At 44.0% G+C, this 16,845-nt stretch overlaps 1 protein-coding gene across 1 annotated transcript in view; it reads right to left on the bottom strand.

The window, feature by feature from the left end:
• The window catches only part of LOC129812664 (tyrosine-protein kinase receptor-like), an 85,337-nt gene that overhangs the window by 7,549 nt on the left and 60,943 nt on the right, over positions 1–16,845 (bottom strand). Inside the window, exons 11-21 of the mRNA XM_055864424.1 lie at positions 14,158–14,256; positions 13,772–13,946; positions 12,590–12,740; positions 12,256–12,375; positions 11,867–12,023; positions 11,197–11,379; positions 7,822–7,920; positions 7,067–7,219; positions 6,658–6,771; positions 4,220–4,406; positions 3,961–4,051 (exon numbers count right to left, since the gene is read on the bottom strand). Of these exons, the coding sequence (XP_055720399.1) occupies positions 3,961–4,051; positions 4,220–4,406; positions 6,658–6,771; positions 7,067–7,219; positions 7,822–7,920; positions 11,197–11,379; positions 11,867–12,023; positions 12,256–12,375; positions 12,590–12,740; positions 13,772–13,946; positions 14,158–14,256 (1,529 nt within the window). The remainder of the gene's footprint in view (positions 1–3,960; positions 4,052–4,219; positions 4,407–6,657; positions 6,772–7,066; positions 7,220–7,821; positions 7,921–11,196; positions 11,380–11,866; positions 12,024–12,255; positions 12,376–12,589; positions 12,741–13,771; positions 13,947–14,157; positions 14,257–16,845) is intronic.

Here is a 16,845-nt window from a genome sequence, read left to right as displayed (position 1 = left end):
ATGCCCTTTCAGACTCCCTCCACCTACCCAAGGACGTCGGCGTTCAAAAATCAGTTATCCACCTAACATAGGATCTAAACTTAACTTTGCGTAATATCCTAGATCCAGTCGCGTCGCTGAATACAAAAAAACACTTGTCAAAAGAAACTAGCTCCCTGGTATACACAAAATACCAGAGCCTTGAAACAAGCTTCCAGAAAATTGGAATGGAAATGAAGGTCCACCAAATTGGAAGGATTCCGACTAACTTGGAAAGACAATATCGAAAAAGCCCTCACTGCTGCTCGATCAGCCTACTTTTCAAAATTGATTGAGAAAAATAAAAACAATACTGACGCAAAGCTAACTAAAAACCAGCATTCCCCAAGTGATAATGGCCTTCACTTCAGCAGTGATGAATTCATTTACTTTGACGAAAAGATCATGAGTATTAGAAAGATAATTGCAGACTCCTCTTTGAATATGTGTATTTCTCCAAAACTCAGTTGTCCTGAGTTTGCACAGAACTGCCAGGACCATGGATCAATGGAGACACTCGGGTTTTTTAATCCTGTATTTCTCGACACATTCCACGGCAATAGTAATGGCCTCTAAACCTTCCAGCTGCCTAATGGAACCTATTCCAACTAAACTACTGAAAGAGCTATTTCCTGTACTTAGCCCTCCTATGTTGAACATAATAAATGTCTCCCTGTCCTCCAGATGTGTACCAAACTCACTAAAAGCGGCAGTAATAAAGCACCGTCACTCGTTTGGAAATTGCTCCCAAGGATGAACCAGGCTTGTGGAGGTCTACAATTCTTTTCTGAGGTCTTTGCAGATTTCTTTAGATTTTCCCATGATGTCAAGCAAAGAGGCACTGAGTTTGAAGGTAGGCCTTGAAATACATCCACAGGTACACTTCCAATTGACTCAAATTATGTCAATTAGCCTATCAGAAGCTTCTAAAGCCATGAAATCATTTTCTGGAATTTTCCAAGCTGTTTAAAGACAGTTAATTTAGTGTATGTAAATTTCTGACCCACTGGAATTGTGATACAGTGAATTATAAGGTAAATAATCTGTCTGTAAACAATTGTTGGAAAAATTACTTGTGTCATGCACAAAGTAGATGTCCTAACCGACTTGCCAAAACTATAGTTCGTTAACAAGAAATTTGTGGAGTGGTTGAAAAACGAGTTTTAATGACTCTGATGTAAACTTCCGACTTCAACTGTAGAGTCGTGGCCAAAGGTTTTGAGAATTTTATTTAACTAGGCAAGTTTTTATTTAACTAGGAAAGTCAGATTTAAGAACAAATTCTTATTTTTAATGACGGCCTAGGAACAGTGGGTTAACTGCCTGTTCAAGGGCAGAAAGACAGATTTGTACCTTGTCAGCTCGGGGATTTGAACTTGCAACTTTTCGGTTAATAGTCCAACACTCTAACCACTTGGCTATCCTGCCACCCCAGAATGACTCAAATATAAATTTTCACAAAGTCTGCTGCCTCAGTTTGTATGATGGCAATTTGCATATACTCCAGAATGTTATGAAGAGTGATCAGATGAATTGATTGCAAAATCCCTCTTTGCCATGCAAATGAACTGAATCCCTGCCACAAAGGACCAGCTTACATCATGTCAGTGATTCTCTCGTTAACGCAGGTGTGAGTGTTGACGAGAACAAGGTTGGAGATGCTCTGTCATGCTGATTGAGTTCAAATAACAGACTGGAAGCTTCAAAAGGAGGGTGGTGCTTGGAATCATTGTTCTTCCTCTGTCAACCATGGTTACCTGCAAGGAAACATGTACCATCATCATTGCTTGCACAAAAAGGGCTTCAAAGGCAAGGATATTGCTGCCAGTAAGATTGCACCTAAATCAACCATTTATCAGATCATCAAGAACTTCAAGGAAAGCGGTTCTATTGTTGTGAAGAAGGCTTCAGGGCGCCCAAGAAAGTCCAGCAAGCTCCAGGACCGTCTCCTAAAGTTGATTCAGTTGCGGGATCGAGGCACCTCCATTACAGAGCTTGCTCAGGAATGGCAGCAGGCAGGTGTGAGTGCATCTGCACACACAGTGAGGCGAAGACTTTTGGAGGATGGCCTGGTGTCAAGAAGGACAGCAAAGAAACCACTTCTCTCTAGGAGACTATATATCAGACTGATATTCTGCAAAAGGTACAGGGATTGGACTGCTGAGGACTGGGGTAAAGTCATTTTTTCTGATGAATCCCCTTTCCGATTGTTTGGGGCATCCGGAAAAAAGCTTGTCCGGAGAAGACAAGGTGAGCGCTACCATCAGTCCTGTGTCATGCCAACAGTAAAGCATCCTGAGACCATTCATGTGTGGTGTTGGTTCTCAGCCAAGGGAGTGGGCTCACTCACAATTTTGCCTAAGAACACAGCCATGAATAAAGAATGGTACCAACACATCCTCTGAGAGCAACTTCTCCCAACCATCCAGGAACAGTTTGGTGACGAACAATGCCTTTTCCAGCATGATGGAGCACCTTGTCATAAGGCAAAAGTGATAACTAAGTGGCTCGGGGAACAAAACATTGATATTTTTGGTCCATGGCCAGGAAACTCCCCAGACCTTAATCCCATTGAGAACTTGTGGTCAATCCTCAAGAGGCGGGTGGACAAACAATAACCCACAAATTCTGACAAACTCCAAGCATTGATTATGCAAGAATGGGCTGCCATCAGTCAGGATGTGGCCCAGAAGTTAATTGCCAGGGCATTGCAGGGAATTGCATGCCAGGGCGGATTGCAGAGGTCTTGAAAAAGAAGGGTCAACACTGCAAATATTGACTCTTTGCATCAACTTTATGTAATTGTCAATAAAAGCCTTTGACACTTATGAAATGCTTGTAATTATACTTCAGTATTCCATAGTAACATCTGACGAAAATCTCTAAAGACACTGAAGTAGCAAACTTTGTGGAAATAAATATTTGTGTCATTCTCAAAACCTTTGGCGACAACTGTACTCTTATAATCTCCACCGACACAGCCAGATGAGGACTGGCCACCCCTCAGAGCCTGGATCCTCTCTATGTTTCTTCCTAGGTTCCTGCCTTTCTAGGGAGTTTTTCCTAGCCACTGTGCTTCTACATCTGCATTGCTTGCTGTTTGGGGTTTTAGGCTATGTTTATGTAAATTATAAGCACTTTGTGACATCTGCTGATTGATTGATTGATTTTCACACCAGGTTTTCTAGGAAAATCAATGAATTCATTAATATATGTAGCTGAATTAATTAGTTAATGTCAATGTCAACGTCTATGGTATGTGTGATGCAATTATGTTACATTTCCCCTAATTGAAGAGGGCGGGATTGTGGTTATGGCTGGAGCGGAATCAGTGTAACGTTATCAAATACATCTAACATATGGCTTCCATGGCTTCCATTTGTTTGATGCCATTGCATTTGCTCCGTTCCAGACATTATTATGAGCCGTCCTCCTCTTCAGTAGCCTCCACTGATTTTAACCCTACTCTTAAATGATCATGTAATCACGCATCGTTTGACTTGCATCATGCATTTTTCCAAGCAGAAGCAATACATACAGACATGTTGTGTCACAGCGAAATAGAGAGACTAATAGAATGACATTTAGATCAGTGTTGAAGTCTATTTAAAGGTCACAAGCATAATCTCCTTTGTTCGATTACAGGTCTGCACGTCACTGTTGCTTACAACACAGAGGCAAAAAGGGGACCTTGTTATTGTCGACATCCAGACAGTTCTCAATGCAACAGACCAGCAGTACATATAATGAAGAAAATGTCAAGGAGAACTACCATAGAGGAATATATATTTTGGTCAAAAGGTTACCAATATTTTTAACCATCTTCTCTCTACTCCTGCTTTTTAGACAGTCATATGCACTGCCAAAAGCAATTACTTAATTTCAACTGCTATGTGCTTCAAGTCATGGACGAGTAATGGAGACGGAGGAAGAGGAACTGACCTTTATGGCCACTTGCATGGCTGTGTTCTCGCCATTCATCCCTAGAACCTGGCCCTCATACACCTCCCCAAATGCTCCATGGCCCAACGCCCTGCAAACACACACCAAGTCAGACAGATGACAAAGAGCTTAATTCCAGAGTCCAGTCAAAACCTGAAGTGACTTGAACATAGCACATTCCTACAAATAAACTATCATGTAATGCACTTAATAGCTTATAGGTCTCTGCTAAGTCAGCCTCACTGTGTGTGTGGACTACCTGAGGAGGGTGATGTTCTTGCGTGGTACTTCCTTCAGCTCGCTCAGTGAAGCAGCCTTGCCAGCAAAGCAGTAGTTTGGGTTGTAGTCTGTCATGATGGTGGATGACCGGATCTTACTCAGCTTGTACTCTGGACTCTGGAGACGCAGCCTGACCGCATGCAGCTGGTTCTTCTTACGGTAGTATACTGTAGGGGAGAGAGACCAGGAAGATAGGGTTGGTTACTGTGATACAGCCCTCGGCTTCAAACTGTTGCTATACTGTAAATATCAACATCCCACTGCGCTGCATCAGACACACTACCCTAATGTTTGTCTGTCCTCTAACCTCTGGCCTCTGGGCCTGGTCCAATCAGTGACTAGCTAACAGTCTGTGAGTTGAGGACCGAGGACTCACCCTCCGTGGAGGCGGCCCGCGGCCTCGATGCAGGTTGGTAGTCTGCCTGGAGGGCTGGGTGGGGGCCCTGGGGGGCGATGCGTGGAGGTGAGAGGTGCCCTCTGCTGTGATGTCGAGCTGCAGGTGCAGACAGACGCGACACTCGGGGGAGGAGTGGGGGGCCCGTGGACAGACTACCAACCTACATGGGGGAGAGCTCAGGTGAAGAGACACTGTTAAGTGTCTGAGGTCTGTCTCCACCTGGAAGGGCCCTCTTCATGGGCCACTGTGGGGCTGCATAACCATCTGGCCCAGGGCTAAGGATTTTGTGTTGGGTTGAGTGTGTATGTGTTGTATGTTGTGTGTTATGCATGTTGTGTGTTTAGGATATAGGGAAACTATTTACTGACACTGTACAGATTGTTTTTTGAATTGATATCACTTCCTCTGAGGCTTATGGGAACATTCTGTGGTCATACCCAAAGGGACTTTCACTTCACGGTGAAACTTTGAGTTAATTACGGGTTTTATTTATTTAGCATTGGAAAAAAGTACAGTTACACTTCAGTCATCGCACAGCGTGTTACATTTAGTGTACAAGTCAAACTCTAAATATCTGTTTCTCATACTGACATAGAGGGATGGTTTGTTGCCTTCACGGACAAAAGTAATCACATAGTAAATCGTTAATATCCCGACACTATATTGTTATTGGTAGTATTAACTCCTCCACAGTTGAGAGACGTACACTATATGAGAGAAGTATAGGGGATGAGAGAAGATCATTTCGCAGTAAAGCAGTCATGCTTGGATCCTGACAGGGCATATGCATAATGATGAGTCACCACCACAGTGCTTTGAAAGCTTAAGTTGACATTCTGCCTTGGTAAGACACTCCATGGTAAGACACTCCTTTAATCGGCACTGGCTGGAAAATAAGTCTTCCACTGACAGAACTTACCTCCGCTCTTACTGCAGCACACGGACGTCAAAAAGGGGACAGTGCAAACAGAAACATCAAATAATCCCTCACTGTCCTACATTTCTAGCCAAAAAACGAATAAGACAATTGGTTAAAAAAATGTTTGCACGAGCACACATTAAGTACACACATAACGCAGTAGCAGCATTCTATATGATATTGATCATTGCCTATTGGCAAGACAAAGTTAGACACTAATATTAGGAGAATTGATTATTATTCTCTCTTTCAATCCTCAAAGCAGAATAATCAAAGGTACAATTTAAAGGTTCATATCCGTAATTTTCCTAATTCCCTAATCATTCCTTTTAGCAGGGTAATTGTGCAATCATTAGCATTAAGCGGTTAAACCATGTATCACCTTGAATGTGATTATAAAACAAGAATACAGTAGAGGGTAAGAATTGTTACTGGAGATATGTCCAATGCGCCCTTTGAAGCATGAATAGATATACAGTATATGTTATTGCACACAATTAGGACCATCAATCCCAATGTGCCACACAACCAAATGAATACTTAGCTAACCCCTTCACTCCAACATAAATGTATTAGATTTTGTGGTCTGAAATAGTGCAAGAGTGAACGGTGGTTAGTCTCACTGTAATCCCTTAAGCCCCTCCAAAATGATGTGTATCACAGTTAAAATATGTCTAGTCTCCACCAGGCTTGAAATCTGAAAAAAATATAATGCCCAAGGGCTTGCAAGACAAACCCATTATTGTCACTGTGGAAAATGATAAGCCAAAATTCCTAAAAGGCCACCTTTTGTACTCTTTCTATCAAGTCTCTGAGTCATTTTATATTCAAGCTCTGCCTTTCTCTACAATGGAGTATCTTGCTGGTTTTTAACTACTGTGTTGAATCATGGACTTCTGCCATTCACTCTCATCCAATGTCACATTTCCCTCAAAGAGAACACATTAAACCACAGCTTGGTTTAAAATGCTAAGCGTCCTGCCTTTTCAGGATGCTTTCATTCTGAAAGTTAAATACAGTTGGCATGGAGAGAAGCTCACAGCTCACAGGCGGTGAAAGGTGGAGGGCACAGAGTCGACACAGAACTGGAAGAGTCTCTTACTGATGGTGAGGCTGGCGCAGGTCAGGACGATGCCCGTCACCACGATAGATGCCACCACGGCCAGGATGAGGGACAGGGACAGTTGGCCTTTTGGGGTGAGGCCCTGAGGGGCTGCTGGGGGGGGGGGGGGGGGGGGGGGGGGGGGGGGGGTCAGAGGTCAGAGGTCAGGATTAGCAGGGGAAGATGGAGAACCACTAAGATTATAAGAATGTTTCAAAGACAATGGGACTACTAGTGGGGTCGTTAACAACCTTCCATTCCATTCCTCCATGTATTTTATTTCATGAGTGCCATTTAATGATAAACAGATTGGCAGAAATTCTCAAGGACTCATTTTTTAAATGTTGCATTCATGATCCCAAAACACATCCAGTAAATTAGGGTATTTCCATGACTGTACAGAAGTTACCTGTGCAGGTGACATTGTCACTGGCCAGCACCTCCTCGTTGTGACAGAGGCAGAGGATGAGTCGGGTGTCCTCGTCTCGTTTGCAGCTCTGGGTCTGGCAGTGACTGCAGTTGAGCTGCACCTTGATCTCACATTCTCCATGGCTCTCCATGGCTGAGTGGAGAGGATGACAGAGGACATTACATCACCACATGAATCTCACAAGAACAATACTGTAGCATGAGCACCGGTCAACTTAGCCATATGTATGACTAAAAAGAGAAGACGTTTTACAATCTGAGTTCTTTGTATCTCCTCTTCATAACATCGTCAAATACTGGAGTTAAATTCTTAGCTATGGTCAACTAAACCTAATCATGTTTTCACTGTAAAGTCGATACTGCATGACTATGGATCAATTGATCTGTTCTAGTTGTGTTTTGTCATGTCTTTCACTACAAAGAGGACTGCTTTGTATTCCGGGCAGCATTGGCGGCATGCTTTGGCCACAAATGACATTGTTGTGCCGTAAAGAATTGATTGGCTGCCTGTTTTTCAGCGGCTAAAGAGAAGACAGCATGGCGCCAGGATCAACAGGATCCGTGAGGCTATCAATTAGGTCACCGGTGTCTGAGGCCTGAGGCACCCTTCCCTACTTCTCCCACTGAATCAGAGTCAGGTGATAGAGACACACAGACCTCTGTGTTACGGCCAGGGCTCTTTCCTTGTGCTCTCCTGGCTCCCAGTGACACTGATGTAGTAGGAGAAAGCCTTACCTGCCAGCGGCTGGAGAAATATCTCCCCCATGGGATGAACAAAGGAGATGCCATCCTGACCGCCCGCTGTGATGTCATCAGTCAGCGCGGCATCGCCACCTTGATTTAGATTAAACACGATATTAAAGATAAGTGCATGTTTGAGCTAATAATAATGGCTTATTATTGCCTGCACAACATCTGCTAACATTATAAGTGTCAATCTTCCTTTTGAACAAAAAAGGTCTGGGTAGAGGGAGAGTATGTATGGTATATTAACGATGCTGAAAGAAATCAAATGTCTCTCAATCAATCTGTTCATATCTTGATCGTTCAACCAATTCGGTGCCTTTTGAAAAGTGTCATTTGGTTTTTTTAAAAATTCATAAAGAACACATGTTCAACTTCATAAAAAAGTTTTCCCGTCTCAAGAGGTTAAATTAAAAAATTACGATAGTAAATGTCTATTAAGTACCAAATAAAGTAACAGGGTTGACCATAACAGGTTAATTATCAAATCAGCCATAAAGCCCCTTGTGACAGGGGGTATTGAATGCAAAAATCCAATAGTTGGCCTAATTTCAGTTTATGTGACAAAACAAGCAAGTATAGTGTCGAGAATCATTTTACCATCTAAACTGTGAAATATATTCTCCAGCTGTTTGAAACTGGTGTACAAAACATCAAAGTAAAAGAAAAAACATAGAAATAGTGCATGTAGAACAGATCTACCGCTTTTTAGACTTGCTTTCAATGAGAATGACATACACTACATCAGCAAAAGTATGTGGACAAGCCTTCAAATTAGTGGATTCAGCTATTTCAGCCACACCAGTTGCTGACAGGTGTATAAAATCGAGCACACAGCCTTGCAATCTCCATAGACAAACATTGGCAGTAGAATGTCCGGTAATAAAGAGTTCAGTGACTTTCAACGTGACACTCTCATAGGATGCCACCTTTCCAACAAGTCAGTTCGTCAAATCTCTGCCCTGCTAGAGCGGCCCCGGTTGCTGCCCCGGTCAACTGAAAGTGCTGTTATTGTGAAGTGGAAACATCTAAGAGCAACAATGGCTCAGTCGCAAAGTGGTAGGCCACACAAGCTCACAGAACGGGACTGCCGAGTGCTGAAGCGCGTAGCACGTAAAAATCATCTGTCCTCGGTTGCAACACTCACTACCAAGTTCCAAACTGACTCTGGAAGCAATGTCAGCACAATAACTGTTAGTTGGGAGCTTCATGAAATGGGTTTCCATGGCCGAGCAGCCGCACACAAGTCTAAGATCACCATGCGCAATGCCAAGTGTTGGCTGGAGTGGTGTAAAGCTCGCCACCATTGGACTCTGGAGCAGTGGAAACGCGTTCTCTCCATCTGGCAGTCCGACGGACTAATCTGTGTTTGGCGGATGCCAGGAGTTTGCTTCCTGCCCCAATGGATAGTGCCAACTGTAAAGTTTGGTGGAGGAGGAATAATGGTCTGGGGCTGTTTTTCATGGTTCAGGCTAGACCCCTTAGTTCCAGTGAAGGGAAATCTTAACACTTCAGCATACAATGACATTCTAGACTATTCTGTGCTTCCAACTTTGTGGCAACGGTTTGGGGAAGGCCCTTTCCTGTTTAAGCACGACAATGCCCCTGTGCACAAAGCGAGGTCCATACAGAATGGTTTGTCGAGATCAATGTGGAAGAACTTGCCTGGCCCTGACCTCAACCCCATGAAACACATTTGGGATGAATTGGAACGCTGACTGCGAGCCAGGTCGAATCGCCCAAATTCAGTGCCCGACCTCACTTATGCTCTTTTGGCTGAATGGAAGCAAGTCCCCGCAGCAATGTTCCAACATCTAGTGGAGAGTCTTCCCAGAAGAGTGGAGGCTGTTATAGCAGCAAAGCGGGGACCAACTCCATATTAATGCCCATGATTTTGGAATGAGATGTTTGACAAGCAGGTGTCCATATACTTTTGATCATGTAGTGTAACATTTAATAAATAATATTCTTCAGAAATGACTTTGTCAAAGTAAGAAAATTAACAGGGCTTTACAATGACGCTGAATTTGTTTTGAAATATTGGGGTTAGGTGCGTTAAAATCTTCCTAGAAATCCCTTACAGAAAAAACACATGTGATCTTATGTGAAATTAATGTGATAACATGTGACATCATGTAAAAGCAACATGTGATAACATGAAAGTACACATGTGAAAACATGATCTCATGTGAAATAAATGTGACAACATAGGGATGCAAAATTTCTACGTGATACCATGAAACTAGAAATTTGAGCACATGATCTCATGTGAAATAAATGTGGAACAGGGATGCAACATTTGAAGTTTCAAGTGAAAATGCAATTCCACATGTGCAAGTTACATTTTCACGTGAATGTTTTGCACGTGGAAGTGGAAATTTTCTATTTGTCTATTGTTGTGACCTAGATGAAGATCAGATCAAATTTTATGACCAATTTATGCAGAAATCCAGATATTTCCAAAGGGTTCACATACGTTTTCTTGCCATTGTACAGTTTGTGTGTGTATCCTAACTACTCATTCTTGTTTGCAGGACATCACCTGTGAAATCTCATGTAAAAAAATAAAAAGGTTATGTGATCACATGTGAAAATCCAAGTGAAACTTCATGTGAAATATCATAATGTGAAGTGTTCCAAAAACACATAGTTTTACATGATTTCACACAGGCCAAACATGAACATTTCACATGTGAAATCATGTGGTTTTTCCGTGAGGGGTGAAACAAGTCTTTATTCATTTAAAAAATCTGATTTATTGAATTCTCTATGTGGTCTATATTAAATGGCACCTCATTTAATATAACAGGCTTTTAACATGCAATATTGGTGCACAACATCTACTTAAAATATCAAAGACACTCTTTCATGGAACGATCCATCTCCTCTCAATCATGTTTTGCAGAGGAGCCAAATGGAACACCCAATCTTATCAATCAATGAAGTAGAACTTTCTTCCCCAGCCAGAACAAGAAGCAGGGTCTTTCATGATCTCAGTATGGTTTAAACTGTCTCATAATATCAGTACATTCAGAACGGCCTGAGTTATGTCACCAATCCACAACTAGTAAATCATACTAGATAAAGACAGAAACGCAGTGAATGTTATCAACGTGCCCCTTTCCTTGGGGCCAATGGAAATTCTCCAGCATAAATATCTTGTCAGATTCATCCTATAATAACAGTATAGTACAACACATAGGAAAGCAGTACATAAATATTAATATTGTTATTGTGTGTGTGTGTGTGTGTGTATGTGTGTGTGTGTGTGTGTGTGTGTGTGTGTGTGTGTGTGTGTGTGTGTGTGTGTGTGTGTGTGTGTGTGTGTGTGTGTGTGTGTGTGTGTGTGTGTGTGTGTGAGCTTACCTCTGTATCCGCCTCCTCCTCCTCCAGCAGTGCAGGCTCCCCCTCCCCCTCCAAACCCACCGAACGTAGCCCAGGACAGTTTGGATAAGGCTTGGGGACAGGAGGAACCCCCCTCGGCCCCCTCCAGGAGAGACTTCCCTGCCCACAAGTGGCTGGAGGAGTCCTTCCAACCTCCACCTCCCCCTGCAACACACACACGCAGGCACGCACACACACCCCTCATTTAGCCATCACACTCTCTAAACACTTCTTCCATCAATGTTTGTATAAGATGTGTCGATAATTGCTCCATAAGACCCTGCTGGTCAAAGGTGATTTACTGGGAATGTTCCATGAAGCTTTTCCAAGAACACTGACATGGTACTGCCATATACAATATGCCGTTTCTCCCTTTTCAACAGTTGCATAAGTCAAAAGGCTGTAACCAAAATTATAAGCAGACCCAATGGATAACCAGTCCAGACACAGGGCCAACTTCTTGATACAAACACATGCACGCCTGCCCTTTCTCTGACACACTCTTGTCCTGTCTCCTGAAGACACTCAAGTAGGAGCTTTAGCAGTCAGAGGAATGAAAGCCATGTTTTCAGGGAGCAGATCGTTAGCTCTGTGAAGAGAATCAGGGGTAAGGGCCACATGGAGGGGGTGAGGTAAAGGCAACCCTGCCAACCTGCTGCCCCAGTCTTGCCGTTGGAGCTGGTGGCCACCGTGTCATTCTCATACTGCTCCAGAGGAATCTGGTCCAAGCTGCTCTCTGGGTCCTCCAGGTAGGCTTTACCTCCACCACCAGCTGCTATGAGTAGAGGCACCAGTACTCCACCGTCCATCTGGCAGGGGTCACAGTCAAACACAGTAAAAGCTTTTAGAGCACCCCTCTACCCTCTGTCATAGTCCATCATGCAACTTAGGGGCCAGTCCAACGTTACAAAGACATACAACTTCTAGGTTAAAGGGCTCTTGTGATACAAACCAGCTTTCATTTTGTGTAGATGAGGTAAAGGCGGAAAAGAGTTGAATCAAGTTATGTTGAGATTAGGGACTCCTTTTAGGGACTCTTACGTTGTAGATATAGGTGGCTCCTCCACCGCCTCCTCCACCACCTGCCCAATCATCACCAGTGAACTCATCTTCTATCACTGAGGATTCCCCCAGGCAGATCTTCTGTGTCAGAGGATTTCTCTACAGAGAACAAATGGATATGGTCAGATCAGAGAGAGAGAGGCTGCTAGTCTAAAATTATATTTTCCTACCATCAGGAGGAAAATACTCTCTGGATGGCACCCGAAGTACCAGGAAGTAATCAAATGTTGAAAGAAAACTAAACACTTTGAACAGCAGGTTATCCATCCATAATGTCACCTGAGGTGGCCTAACTCTCCACTCTAACACTCACCCCTGGACAGGCATCCTCCCCTTGATGTCCCACCAGTATATACAGGATGTCTCCCTTCTCCAGAGGGAAGATGGCTGAGATGAAGACCCCGTGGGAGCGCTTGTTGTGGTTCTTTGCTCCTTTGCCACCTGCAGCTCCATAGGCTGAGATCCTGAGGGCATAGTAAACACGTGATGAGACCACTGAAGGCCATGTTTGGTGCTTGGGTGACCTTATAACAGTGGCTACTCAATTAATTACAAGTGGCAAAAAAGCCATGTTGGTTTGATCTCTATAGTGCATCAGAAGTTTTGCAGCACTACAAATCAGACTGTAACACTGGCAATACCAAGGCTTTGCCTGACTGACTTGTATCATCAGCTTGTATCATCAGATGAAATCAGGGTAAATATTCTGTAGTTTTACTGTAATCAGAGCTCAGCTGAGCCCCCCGACAACGACATACCAATGCTAACAAAGAAGAGCAGAGAAGCTCCCTGATACACACTTCTTGTCTTTCTTTACCCCTTTTAACATCTAGTGTTATGGAGCTCATTGTAATGCTCCATGACTAGACCAGTAACTACAATAAATGAGTTCAAAGCCTTGGCTTGGCAGGGGCCAGATTAGGAAGAGAGAGTGAGCAGTGAGCACAGACAGACTAATCTATGCCTCCAGCTGGTGAGTCACGCTTCTCACTCTGCCTCAGTCTTACACACACACACACACACACACACACACACACACACACACACACACACACACACACACACACACACACACACACACACACACACACACACACACACACACACACACACACACACACACACAGCCCAGGCAGGCACGGTCTGATCCCATGTGAGACTCCCCCCTCTCCTAACCTGGATGATGTGGAAATCAATCTTGACACTCCAGAGACTTGCCTATATTCTATAGGTCTAGCGGATACGTGACATGAAGGTGATACATGGTAGTATTTAAGCTGTATTCATTCAGTTGACTGACGTCTCAGGTAAGGCGGCTTCCTGCCAGCTGTCAATACTGATGTGCAGATGCAATAATTGGTCAGGGTGCTTGTTTCAGGCATCTTTACCCTAGGGTTTAGTCTAGTGCAAGAGTGTTCCGATTACAAAAACAGTTGTTCTCTGTAGCTTTCATATTTCTACAAGATTAGAATAACATAGCAAAATTTGCACCCACATGTATCTGTTGGTGGCTGGTACCCTCCAGGTCTGCACTCCTTTGAACGGGCCCTCCTTGCCCACGGTGACACTGACGTTGGTGTTACGGTATGCGCTGTCACACTGGGCCTGGGTGGGACCTCGGGGGCCACTGGCCCCACAGGATGTGAACCACCAGGTCATCAGGGACACCTCTGAGGAGAGGAGACAGACACATGAGTCACATGTCAGTCAACAAACAAACTCCCTGTGTTGCATGGAAAGGAGAGAGACATACATATAGTGGAGCAGCTGCTGAGGAAATTACTTTAATGGATGCACCTGGTGTATTTTGCAAAATTGAGGGGAAAAGCTCGAGTTGCAAAGGCCATTGGTTATATTCCATTAGAACAGCTGGTAGTGTACCTGAGGCAGAGGGCTCTGGGAGGGGGCTGAAGAAATCCAGTTCACTGATGGAGTCCATTTCATGGAAGAATCTGTGTCCGAGCAGCAGGGAGTTGAGATCTGAGAGGAGGGAGACAGACACATTCATCTCTACAGTCTACAGACGGACCAGAAAAGCATTCTCTTTCATACGACTTCTATTAATAATGGTTTCTTCAAAGACGGAGACAGAGATAGGATTTAGAGCATAGATGTGTTTTTGTGAGGGCAGGATACAGTCCAGTTGAGTATATAAAAAGGCATGAGCTGCAGGATTGAGGAGATAGAATAAGAAAGACAGACAGACTTATGGAGAAAGACAAAGGGCTTTAGGAGATAAGTAATAATTGTGAGGGAGGACATTGTGAAAGTCTTAGCAGGAGACAAGATAAGGGAGGTTATGACTTAGGAGCTGTAATTAGCTGTGGAATTCTGGAGATGTGCTACAGTTAAACGTAATAGGGCCGATAAATCTGCGTGCCGATCATAGCACGCCCAACTGGTGCCTGTCTGGCGTCGACAACCCGCAGCCACCAGAACCATTTGCCTTGCACCAGACTTTGCAAGCCCTCCCGCCTCCCTCCCGCCTCCCTCTCAACATTTACCGAACCGCATTGTCAATTCCTATCAAATTAAACTAATGTTGGCAGGCTTCTCCAGAGTTCGGACCAAAGAGTTTCATGGTAGAGAAGAATCGATGGAGCGAAGAAAATGTGTCCTCGAGCATGACAATAACGTGACACTGGAACCAATTGTTGGCGTACAATTTTATTGTCGGATTGCAGATTTCGAATCCCGGGGAGACGCATTCGACGTCGGTTTCCCTCTTTCAGAAGCAATCAGGCAGTGTGTGGATCATTGGGCCTCCTGGGGAGCACTCCAGCTGCGTTGGAAACAGTGGTTAGCCATCGCATCTGTGTGCATCATTCTTCGGTTAAGACTCCTCTCTGTCTTTGACTGTGCTTCAACAGCTCTATTGTTTCCAGTCATAAGAAATGCTCTATCAGCCGCAGGGCTCTCCAGGGGGTGGTGCGGTCTGCCCAACGCATCACCGGGGGCAAACTACCTGCCCTCCAGGACACCTACACCACCCGATGTCACAGGAAGGCCAAAAAGATAATCAAGGACAACAACCACCCGAGCCACTGCCTGTTCACCCCGCTATCATCCAGAAGGAGAGGTCAGTACAGGTGCATCAAAGCTGGGACCGAGAGACTGAAAAACAGCTTCTATCTCAAGGCCATCAGACTGTTAAATAGCCATCACCAGGCGGCTTCCACCTGGTTACGTAACCCTGCACCTTAGAGGCTGCTGCCCTATATACATAGACTTTGAAATCACTGACCACTTTAATAATGGAGCACTTGTCACTAATAATGTTTACATATTTTTGCTTTACTCATTTCATATGTGTGTACTGGATTCTATTCTACTGTATTTTAGACTATGCCACTCAGACATTGCTCATTATATATTCCTTAATTCCATTCTTTTACTTTTAGGTTTGTGTGTAATGTGTGTATTGTGTGTATTGTTGTGAATTGTTAGTATTACTGCACTGTTGGAGTTAGAAACACAAGCATTTCGCTACACAGCTAAACATGTGCTAAACATGTGTGTGTGACCAATAAAATGTTATTTGATTTGATAAATGGTCTCATTTGCAACTTCATAGGGAGGCATCAGTGCATTCAGCTCTCCACTGAATGTCCTTCCTAGAACTAGACACACATGCTTTGGACTGTATTCAGGTGCTCCTATACAAACTTCATGGCATCCCTCAGGTGAATGCCACACTTCAGTGATATTGGCAATATGAGCTTATAGCCAACATCCAGTTGGCCTTTAACCCCCTAGAGTCGATGTCCGCTCCCCCTGTGTAAATCAAATTAGCATAATCAAAAATCCCCATCAAAATGTGGCAGTTAAAGCTCGAGATATCTGTTTTTTCGTAGGGTAAGGATTTGTCTCAATCCACCGCATCCGCTGAAGTCAGCCTTCCACATCTGCGATGAAAGGTGACAGAGCTGGAGCGGTGTTTGTCAGACCAGGAGACATCCCGAAAATCATCTGTAGCGTCTGAACAATTTGCCCCACGAACGATTTGGAAAGGTGCGACTCTCACGAACATGTCGGTTGCTCGTCTGAAGGTCCCCCGGTACCAGTAGAAAAAAACGAATGTACAAAAGTGTTAGAAAACATTAGGAAAACCTACTCTTTCCATGACATAGACTGACCAGGTGAACCCAGGTGAAAGCTATGATCCCTTATTGATGTCACTTGTTAAATCCACTTCAATCAGTGTAGATGAAGGGGAGGAGACAGGTTAAAGAAGGATTTTTAAGCCTTGAGACAATTGAGTCATGGATCGTGTATGTGTGCCATTCAAAGGGTGAATGGGCAAGGCACAAGATTTACAGTAAGTGCCTTTGAACGGGGTAGGGTAGTAGGTGCCAGGCGCACCGGTTTGTGTCAAGAACCGCACCGCTGCTGGGTTTTTCACGCTCAACAGTTTCCCGTGTGTATTAAGAATGGTCCACCACCCAAAGGACATCCAGCCAACTTGACACAACTGTGGGAAGAATTGGAGTCAACATGGAACAGCATCCAGGTGGAATGCTTTCGACACCTTGTAGAGTCGGTGCCCCGATGAATTGAGGCTAGTCTGAG

This window comes from Salvelinus fontinalis, chromosome 16 (genome assembly GCF_029448725.1).
Source record: "Salvelinus fontinalis isolate EN_2023a chromosome 16, ASM2944872v1, whole genome shotgun sequence".
Lineage (NCBI taxonomy): Eukaryota > Metazoa > Chordata > Actinopteri > Salmoniformes > Salmonidae > Salvelinus > Salvelinus fontinalis.
This window is presented reverse-complemented; position numbering and strand designations above follow the sequence as displayed.